Genomic DNA, 17,344 nt, shown 5'->3' with positions numbered 1-17,344 from the left:
ATCGCAGGGATTTGAACCGCCAACCTACCAATTGGCAAGCCCTCTAGGCTCAGTGGTTTAGACCACAGCGCCACCCATGTCGCCATAAAACAGTAGTGGGTGGTAATTCAACTAAATTACGCTAGTGGAAAGATTAGCACTCGTGCAAGGCACTCACCCTCCTTCCTCCTGATGCACCATGTGCCAGCCAACCTCTGTTCCATTCTTAAGGACTCTGTTCTGGTTTTGATCTTTTTGTGTGTGGTGGTTGCTGCTTTTAAAATCAAGCGGTGAATAAATTTTATGAACTGAAGTAAAAGACAATGTTGATGATGCCTGCTTGACCCCAGTACACATTGCTAAGCTGGGGAATTGTGTTGCAAAATCCAATGAGATGACATTAGGGGAATCCCTGCTCCCCTCCCCCCAGGAGATGGGATAGGTTAGGGGGAACCCTACCTTTTTGGCCAAGGGCCTGACTCCCCTCCCAAATTCGTCCCTGCAAACTCAGCTACATTTATTTATTTTATTTTTAATAGTTTGATAATAGTTTTCAGTTTTAATGTTCAGTTTAATATTTAATGCTGTATTGTTTTAACGTTCAATTGGGAGCCGCCCAGAGTGGCTGGGGAAACCCAGCCAGATGGGTGAGATATAAATAATAAAATATTATCATCATCATTAGATTGGCAAAGAAAAAATGATTGATATGCATTGTATGTGCAATATAACGTTGTGCCACTGGATGGTGCAGTGGAGTCCTGATTTTCTCTACCTGTTTTCAGTGTTTGAATTTACAACACCTTTAATTGAAATGCTTCTTTGATGTATCCAGACTCTAGATCCAGCCAGTTTAGAAACCATACTTCTGTGACCCCATGACTGACGGTGGTCGTCGGAGGGTGGTGGCGGTGGGTGGCAGAAAATGTTGACCCTGTGGGCAACAGCTGGGAGAAAAGTTTTCCATTTTGGGAAAGGGATGAAAAGGAAAGAAGACCAAAGGGAGAACAATATCGTGGTTCTCAAATGATGGATAACATAGGTTACTACAGGTGAAACAAAATAAAAAAATATTCCCCAAGACAACAGTGGGAGAGACACTGAGCGGAGACCTTCGGAATAACTAAATATATATATATTTAATGGGGGGGGGGGGAAATAGTCTAACAGAAAAAAATATGGGCGCACAAAAGAAACCACCCAAACTAAAAGGGAGACCACCTAAGGAGATGCCAATATGTCAGGAAAAAGCAGCAATGCGAAAGCCAGCTGCAGGTGTCTGTAATGCAAAACAGGATGTTGATGTCTGGGACTGTACTATTGGAACAAAGGGGCAGTCTATTCACTGTACTGAGCACCGGATGTTAGCTCAGAGTGTCATCTGACCTGTACTGGAAGTACAGGGGTGGAGTTTTCTCTCTCTACTGCTGGAGTCTGGAGAGTGCAGACATGTTTCTCTGTACTGCTGGAATGACAGAAATAAAGCGATGTAAATAGATTTCTGTCTGACTCTTTCCCCTCCCTGAGGGAAGCAGGGAGAAGGGAGGAGGGGTGTGTCCCTCTCACGTTGAGTGGGATCGCCGATAGAGACCTTGCCTGTATCCTGCCGGGAGACGCAGACGGGAAGGTCAACTAGGATCTCAAGCCGAATGCCTGGAGAATGGCCAGTTACCGCTGACTACGGCTGAGAATCCGACATCTGGTAGTATTTGCCGGTGGTTTTTGATTCATCCAATGAGATGACATTAGGGGAATCCCTGCTCCCCTCCCCCCAGGAGAGGGGATAGGTTAGGGGAAACCCTACCTTTTTGGCCAAGGGCCTGACTCCCCTCCCAAATTCGTCCCTGCAAACTCAGCTACATTTATTTATTTTATTTTTAATAGTTTGATAATAGGTTTAAGTTTTAATATTTAATGCTGTGTTCAATTGGGAGCCGCCCAGAGTGGCTGGGTAAACCCAACCAGATGGGTGAGGTATAAATAATAAATTATTATTATCATCATCATCATTAGATGGGCAAAGAAAAAGCGATTGATATGCATTGCATAATATAACATTGTGCCACCGGATGGTGCAGTGGAGTCCTGATTTTCTCTACCTGTTTTCAGTGTTTGAATTTACAACACCTTTAACTGAAGCGCTTCTTTGATGTATCCAGACTCTAGATCCAGCCAGTTTAGAAACCATACTTCTGTGACCCCATGACTGACGGTGGTCATCGGAGGGTGGGGGGGGTGGGTGGCAGAAAATGTTGACCCTGTGGGCGGCAGCTGGGAGAAAAATTTAAATTATTTAATTAGGGGGGGGGGAAATCTAACAGAAGAAACAGGGGGCACAAAAGAAACCAGCCAAACTGAAAGGGGGACCACCCAAGGAGATGCCAATATAGCAGAGATCCTGGTGGAATTAGGAAAAGATTTACAAAATAACACCAAAATGATGGACAAATTGATAACAGAAATCAAAACACTATCCAGGAAAACAAATGGTATGGAAAAACCAGTCCAAGCTTTGGAGGAAACAGTTAAGAGAAATAATAATAATAATAATAATAATAATAATGAATTTTATTTATATCCCGCCCTCCCCAGCCGAAGCCAGGCTCAGGGCGGCTAAGAACAATAAAACAGTACAGCAGTACAACACCACACAACACTCTAAAATCATTCATTATAAAATTGATTCAAATCAAACCAATGGCAACCATTGGGCCAGAGCTCCGCAAAGATTGACGAAGGAGGGAGTCAGGCTGTGCCCTGGCCAAAGAAAGAAGAGAACTGAGAGATAAAAAAGAATCAAGATAGAATGAAAACAGAGCTAGCCACAGTAAGAGAAACTCAGAAGGATATTATCAATAATATCTGGAATTAAAATAAAATGACACAACACTACGTTTGAGAGGTATTTCAGAACATCGGAATAAACAAATCAGAGTTAAAAGGAACCATGGGAAAAGAGGATAGGAAGTCAAGGAATGCTTTCTGATTTTTTGTTAATTATTTAAATTCTGGGGAAGGAAATATTTTTCTTTGTTGTATCATTTTTAGCTCGTTTTTCCTGCTCCACAGAGTAGGACACAAACAAATGGATTCAAGTTTTGTTTTGTTTTTTTAAAAAACAAGACTGACTAAACATGTGGAAGAACTTTTTGACAGCAAGAACTGTTAGTGGATTGGACTCCCTTGGAATTGCTGGAATTTCCATCTATTGAGGTTTTCAAGTGAAGTTGGATGGTCATCTGTCATGGATGCTTCACTTGCTATGCCTGCATCACATGGGGTGGAATAGATTGCACCAGGGTTCACTTCCAGCTCCACAAATCTACAATTTCATGATTCTCCCCTGTATGAGATCTTTGATGGGAAGTGAGAGAGGAGTTATGAGTGAAGCTCTTCCCACATTCCACACACTGATAGGGTTTCTCCCCTCTGTGAATTCTTTGATGAGATGTGAGAGAGCAGCTCTTCCTGAAGCTCTTTCCACATTCAAAGCATTTATATTGTTTCTCCCCTCTATAAATTCTTTGATGGGTATTCAGATGAGCTCTCTGGATGAAACTCTTTCCACATTCCACACACTGATAGGGTTTCTCTCCTGTATGAATTCTTTGATGCCTAGTGAGATTACAGCTCTTACTAAAGCTCTTTCCACATTCAAAGCAATTATATGGTTTCTCACCTGTATGAATTCTTTGATGGGAAGTGAGGCTGTGGCTGTGGCTGAAGCTCTTTCCACATTCCATGCACTGATAGGGTTTCTCCCCTGTATGAATTCTTTGATGGGAAGTGAAATGGAAGATATCAGTGAAGCTCTTTCCACATTCCACGCACTGATAGGGTTTCTCCCCTGTATGAATTCTTTGATGGAAATTGAGAGAGGAGCTTGTACTGAAGCTCTTTCCACATTCCACGCACTGATAGGGTTTCTCTCCTGTATGAATTCTTTGATGGGAAGTGAGATTACAGCTCTTACTAAAGCTCTTTCCACATTCAAAGCAATTATATGGTTTCTCCCCTGTATGAATTCTTTGATGGGAAGTGAGATGGGAGATATCAGTGAAGCTCTTTCCACATTCCACGCACTGATAGGGTTTCTCCCCTGTATGAATTCTTTGATGGGAAGTGAAATGGGAGATATCAGTGAAGCTCTTTCCACATTCCACGCACTGATAGGGTTTCTCCCCTGTATGAATTCTTTGATGGAAACTGAGAGAGGAGCTTGTACTGAAGCTCTTTCCACATTCCATGCACTGATAGGGTTTCTCCCCTGAATGAATTCTTTGATGGGAAGTAAGATTACAGCTCCTAATAAAACTCTTTCCACATTCAAAGCATTTATATTGTTTCTCCCTTGTATGAATTCTTTGATGGGTATTCAGATGACCTCTTTGGATGAAACTCTTTCCACATTCCACGCACTTATAGGGTTTCTCTCCTGTATGTATTCTTTGATGGGAAGTGAGCTTACAGCTCTTACTAAAGCTCTTTCCACATTCAAAGCAATTATATGGTTTCTCCCCTGTATGAATTCTTCGATGAATAGCGAGACAGGAGCTCGTACTGAGGCTCTTTCCACATTCCATACACTGATAGGACTTCTCCCCTGTATGAATTCTCTGATGCCTTGTGAGATCCAAATTCTTCCTGAAGCTCTTTCCACATTCCATGCACTGATATGGTTTCTCCCCTGTATGAATTCTTTGATGGGAAGTGAGATGGGAGCTCTTACTGAAGCTCTTTCCACATTCAATGCACCGATAGAGTTTCTTTCCAATGAGATTTCGTTGATGGGAACTGGAATGGGAGCTCTGACTGCAGCTCTTTCCACATTCCAAATTTTTATGTGCCTTCTCCACTCTGCAGATTGTCTTGTGGTCACCTTTGATCTTGCTTTCCAATTCATCACAATCTTCAATGGAGAGAAAAAGGAATTAGAGCCTCAGGAACAAATGGAGCCCCCAGTTAGGGAATAATGCTTATTAAATTTGTTGTGGAGAAGGCAGTTGGCTGTGTGTTTATTACCTTTGTTATTTGTAATAAACCAATGTATTTATTATTGGGTTCTAATCAATGGTTGAATGTTGCTTTCTTTGAAGTAAGTTACGCATTTTAAAATTTTTGTACTTTTTACATTAGATTAGATTGTTGGTTTTATTACTGTTTCATGTTTATACCGTAGCACCTCAGGTTATGTAAGCAGAGGGTTACGTAAACTTCAGCTTATGAAAGTGGCAAATCCATGCGCAGAACAGTGATCCTCGGGGTGTGAAAACCTCGGGATCTGGCCTCCAGACCTCCAGATCGGATCCTATTTGCAACCAGAGGTACCACTGTATATGTGTTGGAAGCTTCCCAGATTGGCTGGGGCAACCCAACCAGATGGTAAGGGTATACATAAAAATTATTATTACTATTATTATTATCACTGCTAGTACTACCTGAGATTCAATCAGCCTGGCTCCTCTCTGGGGCAGATGTTGTTTGGCCCACTCATGGCATCCCCTCCATCTCCAGTGTCAGTCGTCTCTTTGGTCAACCCAAGACTGACAGCAGCAAAAACAAAAACAGAAAACCTGACAGAAGCTACTTGTCTTTCCTAACAACTCTGAAGCTGACATTTAAGATGCCTGGGCAGTTCAGACCAGCCCAACTGTGGTAGAAAAAGGCAGAATTGGAGGAAGATTGTTCACAGAAAAAACTGTAATTTACTATTTCTTGTGGGGGTGTTAGGTTCCCAGGTGTTGTAATGGGCACTGTGAAAATATATGAGGTTTGTCACATAGAGGTATTTTTTGAATTTCCTGGCAGATAGGACGATCCCACACGGAGGCTTACCAAGAGAGGCCACGATCCCACGATTCTCCTCCATGACGTCCTTATGCAGAGCTCTTTGGTCAGGATCCAGCAACTCCCACTCCTCGTCCGTGAAACAAACAGCAACATCTTCAAAGCACACTGGGCCCTAAAAGAAAAAGGGAAATTTCCTCCTCTGAGACAGCAAAAATATGATCTGCTACACAATGCTCTGTTGTTTCCTTCTTGTTATTCCTCTTATTATGCTGTGTTATTTCCATAGGATTGCTTTGCTGCACATTTTTATTATGGGCACCTATTTTAACGCTTTAATTGAATTCTGCATTTTAACTATGGGTATTCGTCTATGTGCAAATAGTTGGTACTCCACCTTGTGCTTTTCAAGTCATTCTGCCTACGCAAGCATTCCAGTTTCCCTGATGGAAGGATCCCCTTTCTCCTCTCCTCGTGAGTTGTTCTGGGGAGGTTCCCTCCCAATGCCCTAGAGCCAAATTCAAGGGGTTCATGGCGGCATGGAGAGGGAGAGGAGTGGGGGGCAGGCCCCATTTTGCAGCGGATGGGGCTGGCTAGGTGAATCCTGGACATTATTTGTTCTCGTCTGTCCACTGCTTAGAAGCCTATTTTAGCATTCATTGATGAATATAGAAATACAAGAAGCCTAGTTTGGATGGCCATCTGTCTTGGATTATCTAGCTGAGATTCCTGCAATGCAGGGGGTTGGACCTGATGACCCTGGCAAGCGAACAGTATGCCAGAGTGCAGCCTGCCTTTGCTCCTCCATTGTAAGCCATATGCTGGCTCTGAGAGACAAGCAGGGAGGGTGGCTTCTGGCAGAAGGAGAGGGAGCCCTCGGTGGCTCCTCCTTCTCCTGACTCACCTCTGCCTCTCAACCTTCCTCTCCCACTCGCCTCCTCCCTCTTCTGCCTCTGATTCTGCACTGCATTCTGCCACAGAGTCTCCCAGCTCACTAAGCCGTTTCCCCTTCAGCTTCTGACACCTCCTGTTCCCAGGCTTCTCCCTCTTCTCCCTCTGACCGCTCATCCTTACTCCACCTCCACTCCTTGGGCTCTGAGCCGTCTTCCCTTCCTGGTTCCCCGGCTGCTTCCTCCCACCATTCCTCTGTGCCCAACCAGTCCATGACATTGCTCCATCCCTCAGCCTCTGTCCCCACAAGGCAGCTTCCCCTGACCTGATCTGGTGCCACAGCCGCTGTTTCACTTCTGCCCCCATGAAAAGATAAATATGGAGGTCTTGTTGGCTTCATTCTTTCATCTGCCTCACAGGAATCCAGGTCCATTTCTCCAAAATGATCTCTTTTCTGAAAGAACAACAAGGATTCAAAACAGTAAATGAATGATGAGAAATATTAAAAAGACAACGACAAAGACAGAAACTTTAAGGATGTTAGATCTCATTCCCAGAAAAAGGAGGGGCCATCAGCAGACCATTTTTGGATTTTCTACGTTCTGTTTAGAGACTCTTGGGAGTATCCAGAGGAAAGTCTCTTTCACCTGCTTTCTCTCTGCCTGCTCTCTCTCCTCTGCCTGACTCAGGAGGAAACCTTCAGCCAGGGCCACCGCCTGGGAACTGGTCTCCGCTCCACACTCCCTCACCCAGCTCTCCATCTCTGGTGGAAGGACAGCCAGGAACTGCTCCAAGATCACCAGGTCCAGCATCTCAGCTTTGGTGTGCCTTTCGGGCTTCAGCCACTGACGGCAAAGGCGGTAGAGTCGGCTGCAAACCTCTCGGGGTCCTTTGGCCTCCTGGCAGCAAAACTGCCTCAACTGCTGGCTCTGCACCTCTGAGCGGAGGGTGTCCTCCTCACCCAGGATCTTCTGCACAGAGTTTTCCCAGAATCCCCCACTGTTCCCCGTTTGGTTGGCATGGCCTCTTCCTGCTTCAGGGCCAGCTGAGTCTTGCTCATCCATCTGTGCTCTCAGGAAGCCTCTGAGGGATGGGAAGGAACCCATTGGTCTTCTGCCAAGTTCTGTCTGTCTGAATGAAAAGCTCTAGCAAATCCTACAAAGCAAATACATTGTTCTGTTACAAAAGCTGTACAATATCAGTAGAAGAAAAAGGTTCCCTGAGCAAGCATGGATGAGTCTTGCTGGGAACCAGGGTAGGACTGCACCACAGCCCAGACTCTGAGCTATCTTTCTAAAAAGGAGGAGGAGGAGGAGGAGGAGGAGATGATGTAGGCCTTTAGAAGGGAGATTGTTCAAATGTGGAGTAAAGCGAAGAGATTAATACAAGGGGACTCAGCCTGGTTGCTCCTTCCTTCCCGTCAATGCATGAAATCAGAACTGATTGACAAGGGAGTCATTGGTGCCCCGTGAAAAATGACTAGGAGTGTTGAGTCCGAATCTCCTTTCTTGTAGCTTGAAGCCATTGGTTGGAATCCTACGCCCAGGTGACATGGCTCTCCTATCTCCTCTTCTCCAACTCAACATACCCAGCTCCTCATAAAGCTTGGCTTGATCTGCTTGGCTGGCCTCCTCTGCCAATAAGGGGGCAGTAGAAGCAGAAAGAAAGAAAGGAAACAAAGGAAGAGGTTTTGGAGCAACCAGTCATACACGTTTCCTCTGTTGTGCAATGACGCTGACCCGTGTCACACACAGCAGAAGTCCAATAGATAGCCTTATTTAAAGAAGCTAGATTTCTATCTGCTAGATTTCCCAGGGGGCTCTGAATACTTTTTTTCTGGAAGGGGGGCGGTAACCTCCTCCCCTCCCCTCCCACAAAATATCTAAAGGAAGGAGACAGTTTCTGCGACCTCGCCCCTCCCTGGCAGGACCCCCTGACCCCAGAGTCTTCTCCCCCCCCACACATGAGCCACCCTCCCCTGCATCCCTGAGACCCCCACCTTCTCCCCACTGCACCTTCGGGGGGGGGAGAGGAGACTCACCAGATCCCCGTGGAAGAGAACAATGCAGCATTTGCAGCAGAGGAAAGCAAACCCCCCCCCCCCCGCTTGCAGGAAGGGGAGGGTGGGGCTTTTCCCCTGGAGGACCTGGCCCCCCTTTACTTCCTGTCCTCTCTAGGAATGCAGCTCGGTTCCCTTTAACCCTTGCAAAGCCGAGTCCACCCTGCTCAGTCCTCTCTGCCTTTTCTCTCCTGCATTGCACAATCCCAGAGATGCTCATTTTGAGGGGACGCTCTTGGTTGGTCTGTGATCCGCTCCCTTCCTTGGCCAGAAACTGGAGGAAGAGGTTGCAGGGAAAAGGGGTTTGCAGGAAGCAAGGAACCTCATCCTAGAATGGGAGGGAGCCCTAAGGGTCATCTATTCCAGCCCCCCTGCAAGGCAGGAATCTCAGCCAAAGCATCCAACCTCTGCTGAAAAACCTCCAAGGAAGGAGAGTCCGCCATCTCCCAAGGGATTCTGCTGCTCTTCCCGTCAGAAGAAACTGCTTTCTGGTCCTCTGGGTCCCTTCTTCTGGGGGCTCCCCTCTAGGGCAGGAGAAAACAAGCTGGCTCCCTCTTCCATGGGTCAGCCCTCCAGATATTGAGAGGTGGCTCTCAGGTCTCCATCCAGGCAGGTCTCAGCTGAGGGAGGAACAGGAAGACACGCTGTGCCTGCCTCTCCTGGGACAACACATTGCTGAGCTGCAAAATGCAGGAAAGGGCACATTTTGTTTTTTTTAAATAAATTTTTATTAGTTTTTCATAAGTACAAAAGAAACAAAGCAAAAACATAAACAAACACAAAATCGACTTCCCCGTACCACCCCTTTTCTGCATTCTTGTTTCAAGATTTTTCAGCAACCCTTTCGTAATAAACTTGTTTGTATTTCATAAATTTAACTTCCATAAGTTATTAATACAACTGTAGTTCTTTATCTCTTATTACCCTGAGCCCCTAATTTTCCAAATTACAACAGTTTTTAAGATAAACTTTGAATTTGTTCCAATCTTCATCCACCGCCTCTTTCCCCCGGTCTCGAATTCTGCCAGTCATCTCTGCCGGAAAGGGCACATTTTGAAAGCTTTGGGTACGTTTTGTTAATGGAGAAATCTGAGGGCTCCCTTGGACAAAAAACAAGGACACCAGCCAGGAATACCAGAGCAAAACAGCAGCCAGTTGGCTTGGTCTTTCCTGTGGCAACAGGACTCCCACCTGCCACAAGGTGGAACAAGATGGATGCCCAGAACAAGAGAGCCCCCAAACATTTATCAGCTGCTAATCCCCATGTTATACGACCCCAACTATATCACTAATACATCATGGTTACATCATGAAAAGAGAGGTCTGGTGGCAGTAATCTGAGCATCCTGGACCCTGCCCCATAGTTCCCTGTAAAGGTAGAGGGACCCCTGTCTATTTGTTCCAGTCATGGCCGACTCTGGGGTTGCAGCGCTCATCTTGCTTCCGGGTCATGTGGCCAGTATGACTAAGCCGCTTCTGGCAAACCAGAGCAGTGCACGGAAACGCCGTTTCCCTTCCCAACGAAGCAGTACCTATTTATTTACTTGCTCTTTGACATGCTTTCAAACTGCTAGGTTGGCAAGAGCAGGGACTGAGCAACGGGAGCTCACCCGGTCGTGGGGATTTGAACCGCCGTCCTTCTGATCTGCAAGTCCTAGGCTCTGTGGTTTAACCCACAGCGCCACCTGCGTCCCTTATGGTTCCCTTTGCCCTCCACCAAACACCCATTGAGTGTAACAAAAGAGATATTTACATTTCCCTGTTTCCCAGCCAAGTCAATCACACCCTTTTGTCTTCTTCTCGGTTTGTTATTTCTGGAATTGCTACCTGTCTGGCACTCAGGTATCAGGATGCCAGGGATTATCCCTCAGGCAGAGCGGCTGCTGAGCTCGCATGTCTATATGAATTTCTGAAGTTTTCCCAGTGACCTGGTAACATAAATACATTTATCAGTGAATTCTTACATTTGGTATTGTGCAGCAGAGGCGCTTTGAGCAGATAGGAAGAAACTGTGATGAAGTGTTTTGTGGGGACAAGTCACAAAAGTGATTTTACCTGCAGGTGAATCCCGGAATTAGCCAATCACATGGGGCCCACTTTGTAAATAATGTATATAAAGCAGACATTATGGGGGAACTTCCATTCCTCCTCACCACTGTGAGCTGAATAAAGAGCATGAAATCCACACTCAACTCACCGTATATTTCAATCGGAGAGCCTTCAAGGTGCCACACAGGACTGTTAACAAGCCCCCCTCCCCCCAAAAAAACCCCTGTGATCATCTTCTAGCTTGGTTTCTTTCCCCTTCTCGTTCCCTGGATTCTCACAGAGAGAAGAAGGAGAGACAAGTGACAACAGGAGCCACCTCCTGGCCAAGCCATTCCCATGGGAGAGAGTTGCTGGTGGGACCTGTTGGCCGTGAATATCTGGATTGGCTAAGCAGATGAAATGGACAGAAGCATCTCAGCCAGTGGGAAAGGCAGCCATATTGACTATGGCAGGCATAGGCAAACTCGGCCCTCCAGATGTTTTGTGGAGCGGAAGGGGGAGGTGCCACCGCAATATGCAGATCTGCGGGAGGTCTTCAGCGAGAAGAAGGCAGATAGACTACCACCCCATAGGCCCTTTGACTGCCAGATCAACTTGCTCCCGGGGGCGCAGCTGCCAGTGGGTAAGCTGTATGCCATGTCGGACAGGGAGATGAAGGAGTTGCGGGAATTTATTGACAAGAACCTGAAAAGAGGCTTCATAAGAGAATCAAAAGCGGTGGGAGGCAGTACGGTGTTCTTTGTGGACAAAAAAGACACTAATAAACCCACGCTCGTTGTGGACTATAGGGCCGTCAATTTGGTGTCGGAACCCGTGACCTTCCCAATGCCCAGGATTGACGACATTTTAACGCGAGGAAATGGAAAATTTTTACCAAGCTGGACCTCAGGGGAGCATACAATTTGATCAGGATGAGGGAGGGGGATGAATGGAAGACCACAATGTTCACACCCCTAGGGGCCTTTGAGTACTTAGTTATGCCTTTTGGATTACAGTCGGGCTCCGCCTGTTTTCAAGCTCTCATGCACCACGTGTTGGGGTCTCTGCTGTACAAGAACTGTGTAGCCTTCTTGGACGACGTCTTAATTTATTCGGACAACGAGGAGCAACATGTCAGAGACGTCAGGGAAGTGTTACAACGGCTGCAGAAGCACCAGTTGTGGGTCAAGCTGGAAAAATGTCAGTTTCACGCAGGAGAAGTCGAGTTTCTGGGGTACAAGTTGTCTGACAAAGGCCTAGCGATGGACCCAAGCAAGGTGCAGGCAGTGCTGGAATGGAAGGCACCCAAAACCAGGAAGGACGTGCAGAGGTTCCTAGGGTCCAGCAACTTCTACAGGAAGTTCATCAAGAACTTTGCCCACTTGACGGCGCCCATCACGGATTGTCTCAGTAGCAAAAGGAAGTTTGTGTGGACAGAGGAGGCCCAGCAATCCTTTGAAAAACTGAAGAAGGCGTTCGCATCGGAAGAGCAACTCCTGCACGTAGATCTGGAGAAACCCATGAGGCTAGAGACCGACGCATCTGACACAGCCATCGGGGCGGTCCTTTTGCAGCCAGGGAGGAGGAAGCAGGAATGGAAACCGTGTGCCTTTTTCTCAAAAAAACTGAGCAAGTCGGAGCAAAACTATACCGTGTATGACCGCGAACTGCTTGCGATCTACATGGCCTTTCGTCGTTGGCGTCATCTACTGCTAGGGGCGCAACAACAGATCCCGGTTTGCACAGATCACAAGAACTTGGAGTACTGGAGGACCGCACGAGTACTCAACCAGAGACAGATTCGATGGGCACAGGAGTTCTCCAAGTTTTTCTTCGAAATCCGATACGTGCCCGGAGAGGAAAACGTAAGAGCAGATGCTCTCTCGCGGAAACCAGAGTACTTGGAAGGAGAGGGGCCGCCGGAGAAACGACACGTGATCCCCGAGGACCGATGGGTGTGTGGGGGAACTTTGGTGGGGAGACGAGAACTAGCCGGGCTGCAAGGAGGAAAGGGACAAGATACTAGGCTTACATTACGGAAAGCCATTTGAAATCCAAGACAAGAGAGCTGAAATCTACAAAGATATCCCAAAACAGCTTTTGGATCTCAGAACCACCTATACAGAACTAACAAAACTGTTGAGAAGTAATTCAATTCTTTTTAGTTGGGAATTTCCTCAAGGATTATCTTTTATGTTCAGAGGGAAGAAAGTGAAAATTAAAACACCAGAGGACAAAGATAAGTTTCTGCACGATTACAGAGAAGACCTTCAGAAGGGAATCTTAGGACCCGGGTCCACAGCCAACACCTGCACCTTTGGGATCTGACGACCAAAAGGAAACGCCACAACCTACTGGATAACAGATTTGCCAGGATGTCTCTGCAACTCCTTAGCTGGAATATTAACGGCGGAAATTCCCCGGAGAAAAGGAGAAAGATTTTTCACATATTAAAGAAAGAACAATTGGACATTATTTGCTTGCAGGAAACACATGTGACTAGGCTCCACAGAAAAGTATTAGTCAATAAAAGATTAGGCCAAGAATTTATTTCATCAGACCGAGTTAAAAAGAGAGGGGTGGTGATTTACGCCAAGGAGAGCCTGTCACCAAAATTTCTTTTTAAAGATGAGCAAGGGAGAATTTTGGCAATTGAAATCCAAGTGCAAGGCGAAAAGTTTTTGATATTAGGCATTTATGCACCAAATGAGGGGAAATCGGAATTTTACAAGAAGCTGCATGAGACAATGCTGGACTATCTGGACTATAGTAACATCATTATGATGGGAGATATGAACGGGGTGGTGTCCACAAACATGGATAAGTCACAAAATCAAAATGTTTCAAAAGATGGCAGACTACCCAAAACTTTTTTTGAACTGACTGACAATATGGACTTAATTGACACTTGGAGGTCAAAAAACCCTCTAGGAAGAGAAGGAACATTCTTTTCTGAAGCCCAACTGACATGGACAAGAATCGACCAAATCTGGGTGACTAGAGGTCTGGCACCTAAGACTAGGAAAGTGGAAATCTGCCCAAAGACTTGCTCCGACCATAACGCAGTAAAGATGGATATGAGACTAACTACAACCGGCTCCTTTAGATGGAGGATGAATGACAACCTACTTAGAGATCAGGAGATCATTAAAAAGGCCCAAAAAGCTTTGAAGGACTATTTTGAAATAAATTTGAACACCACGGTGGAAAAAAGAGTAATCTGGGGCGCAAGTAAAGCTGTAATGAGGGGGTTTCTGATACAACAGAACACCATAAAGAAAAGAGCACAGAATGAGAAAAAGGATAAGATCTTGGAGAAAATTAGGGAATGTGAGAAAAAGCTAAGATTGAAACCGAAGTCACAGGAGATTCTGAGAGAAATTAAACTTTACCAGGCACAATATTCCAAATTGATAAATCAGGAGGTGGAGTGGAAAATTAAGTTAATGAAACAAAGATCATTTGAATCGGCAAATAAATGTGGAAAACTGCTAGCATGGCAGTTGAAAAAGAGACAAAAATTAAATACGGTTACCAACTTAGAGATTGAAGGGAAAAACATTCAGAATCCTGTGGAGATTAGAAAGTGTTTCCAGAGATATTTTAAACAACTCTACACTCAAGGGCCGCAGAATGAGACAGAGATAGACCAATTTTTGAAAAGGAATGGCCTACCAAGATTGTCTCAAGAGAACAGAACAACCCTGAATTACAAAATAACACAACAAGAGATCAAAGGTGCCATCCAGAATATGCAATTGGGCAAGTCTCCAGGGCCAGATGGGCTTACCTCCAAGTACTATAAGATATTGAAAGACTATCTGATACAACCATTAATGGAGGTCTGCAACGAGATTATGGAGGGGAAGAGGGCGCCGGAATCGTGGAAAGAAGCCTTCATCACATTGATACCCAAATTGGAAACTGAAAAGACACAACTTAAGAACTACCGTCCCATCTCTCTCCTGAATGTGGATTACAAAATTTTTGCTGATATTTTGGCAAGTAGACTTAAAAAAGTATTAAATGAAGTAATTCACAAAGACCAGGCAGGTTTTCTCCCAGGTAGACATTTGTTTGCTAACACTAGAAACATTATTGACATTTTGGAACTTTTACAAACAAATATGAATACAAAAGCAGTTTTGATTTTTATAGATGCGGAGAAGGCCTTTGACAATATATCTTGGATGTTCATGAAGAAAAACCTTGAAGGGATGGGAGTGGGACGGGGGTTTGAAAATGGTATAGAGGCAATTTATTCAGAACAAAAAGCTAAATTAATAGTCAACAATGTGGTGACAGAAGACTTTAAGATTCAGAAAGGAACACGACAAGGCTGCCCTATTTCCCCTTTGTTATTCATTTTGGTCCTGGAGGTGCTCTTGAATATGATTAGAGGGGACCGGTTGGTGGAAGGGATTCAGGTCGGAGCCAAACAGTATAAACTTAAAGCTTTTGCAGATGACCTGGTTTTGACGTTGCAGGAACCGGACTCTAGTACGAAAAGAGTTTTAGAACTGATTCAAGAGTTTGGTCGGTTGGCGGGTTTTAAATTAAACAAGCAGAAGACAAAGGTTTTGGGGAAAAATTTGACAACTGAGGAATCAGAAAGGTTTCAGAAAGAGACAGATTTAAAAATTGTTAAGAAGGTGAAATACCTAGGGGTTAATATGACTTCCAAAAACTTGAATCTATTTAAGGATAACTATGAAAAGTGTTGGACAGAAATTAAGAAGGACTTAGAAACTTGGTCAAGACTGAAACTTTCCTTTTTGGGCCGAATTGCTGCAATAAAAATGAATGTATTGCCAAAAATGTTATTTCTGTTTCAGACCCTACAGATCGTGGACAGAGTGGAATGTTTTACAAAATGGCAGAGAGACATCTCTAAGTTTGTCTGGCAGGGCAAAAAGCCCCGAATAAAATTTAAAATACTAACCGATGCTAAAGAAAGAGGGGGGTTTGCCCTGCCAGATTTGAGGCTGTATTATGAATCTGCAGCTTTCTGCTGGTTGAAGGACTGGCTTCTCCTTGAGTACACTGATGTCCTAGATCTGGAAGGGTTTAATAATGCTTTTGGATGGCATGCATACTTGTGGTACGACAAGGTAAAAATTCACAAGGCTTTTAAAAACCATATTGTCAGGAAAGCTGTGTTTAATGTCTGGGCAAAATACAAAGACTTACTATAAAACAAGACCCCAAGGTGGCTGTCACCAATGGAAGCCAAGGCCCCGAAAAGACTCAATATGGAGGCCAATTGGCCGAAATATTGGGAAATAATAGAAAAAGAAGGTGATACTTGGAGATTGCAGAGTCTTGAGAAACTAAAGGGTAAAGTGCGAGATTGGTTACATTATGCTCAGATTAAGGAGGTCTTTAATTTGGACAAAAAAATAGGTTTCCAGGTGGGAAAATCGAAACTAGAAACAGAACTGTTAGAACCTAAGACCAAGGTACTTTCTAAAATGTATAATTTGCTGTTGAAATGGAATACGCAGGATGAAACTGTCAAATCAGCTATGATAAAATGGGCACAGGACATTGGGTATAATATTATGTTTGCTGACTGGGAAAAGTTATGGACCACCGGAGTGAGGTTCACGGCATGAAAGCCTTGAAAGAAAACATTATTGTCAGAGACTGCCTCCCGGTCTCAGCTCACAGAAGACCAACGCTAGCCATTAGAACTGTACAGAAGTCTTTATTGGCATTTAGTTTCCATTTCCAAACACTAGCGTGCGTCTCTACGTCTAAACCCTAGACCAGCGAAGCCTCGTCTGAGTCTCCGCCCCCTGTACACCAGCTTAAGACTCTAGCCTTACTCCACCTTCTACGTTTCTCCTTCCTCCTCTGGGTCCTACTACCCCCCTGGGTGCCTTCTTTCCGGGATGCCTCGGAAGCGGACCCTTCGGACTCCTCCCCTTCTCTCCGGCGGGCTTTGGGACCCGGCTCTCTCTCCGGACTGCCCATTGCGCCCCCCTCCTGTACATTTGAACTTGGCGCGCGCGTGCTGCCCCTGACCTTCCTTTTGACCGTTACCTCGCTCTCTGATGCAGGCGTGGCTAACCCTGACTCATGTCCTTCCGCTGACGGAAGGCTGCCTGCTGCCGATGTTTGGGACTCCTCCCCCTTACTGCTCTCCGGTGGGAAAGTTGGTCCCGATTTCCAGCTGCTGCTCTCTGAATCCCCTCTGGCCCCTCCTTCCTGGGGTGTTCCCTCTGGCAACCCCCTGGCTCTGACCACTGGGGCCCCTTTCTGTGAATCCTCTGATTCACTGGAGAGACTTAGAGACCTCGGATGGCTACCCTCGCTGACTTCTCCCTCAGATTCCTCTCCCTCGGTCTCTACTTCCTCCCTCTCCTGTCCCTCTGCTCCTGAACCCCTGACATCCATCCCCCCCTCGAAGCCCCCCCTTCCCCCCTCCCCTCCTTCCGGTGCGGGTACTGGGTATAATGCAGTGTTCTGCACAGTAGGAGGAGCCAAAAGTCAGGTGGCGCTGGTACCACGCCAATGCTGGGCTGTGCCTGTGCAGCCAACTCATGCCTAATACTATAGGCGTGTCGGACAGCTGGGTGACATTGAAACTGATAACTT

At 45.6% G+C, this 17,344-nt stretch overlaps 3 protein-coding genes and 1 pseudogene across 8 annotated transcripts in view; 1 reads left to right on the top strand and 3 right to left on the bottom strand.

The window, feature by feature from the left end:
* The window catches only part of LOC114589672 (uncharacterized), a 32,731-nt gene extending 24,150 nt beyond the window's left edge, over window positions 1–8,581 (bottom strand). Inside the window, 4 exon segments of the mRNA XM_077927995.1 lie at window positions 3,306–4,888; window positions 5,815–5,941; window positions 6,983–7,111; window positions 7,305–8,581. Coding sequence (XP_077784121.1) covers window positions 3,306–4,888; window positions 5,815–5,941; window positions 6,983–7,111; window positions 7,305–7,763 — 2,298 coding nt within the window. The 5' untranslated portion in view covers window positions 7,764–8,581.
* Window positions 1–17,344, top strand: part of LOC114589664 (uncharacterized) — a 999,511-nt gene that overhangs the window by 252,234 nt on the left and 729,933 nt on the right. The window lies entirely within an intron of this gene.
* LOC114589671 (uncharacterized) overlaps window positions 1–17,344 on the bottom strand; it is a 184,200-nt gene that overhangs the window by 109,802 nt on the left and 57,054 nt on the right. The window lies entirely within an intron of this gene.
* LOC144327593 (uncharacterized) overlaps window positions 1–17,344 on the bottom strand; it is a 94,983-nt pseudogene that overhangs the window by 40,469 nt on the left and 37,170 nt on the right. The window lies entirely within an intron of this gene.

Source organism: Podarcis muralis, chromosome 4 (assembly GCF_964188315.1).
Source record: "Podarcis muralis chromosome 4, rPodMur119.hap1.1, whole genome shotgun sequence".
NCBI classification, from domain to species: domain Eukaryota; kingdom Metazoa; phylum Chordata; class Lepidosauria; order Squamata; family Lacertidae; genus Podarcis; species Podarcis muralis.
The sequence above is the reverse complement of the archived record's forward strand: the minus strand, read 5'-3'. Positions and strand labels throughout refer to the sequence as shown.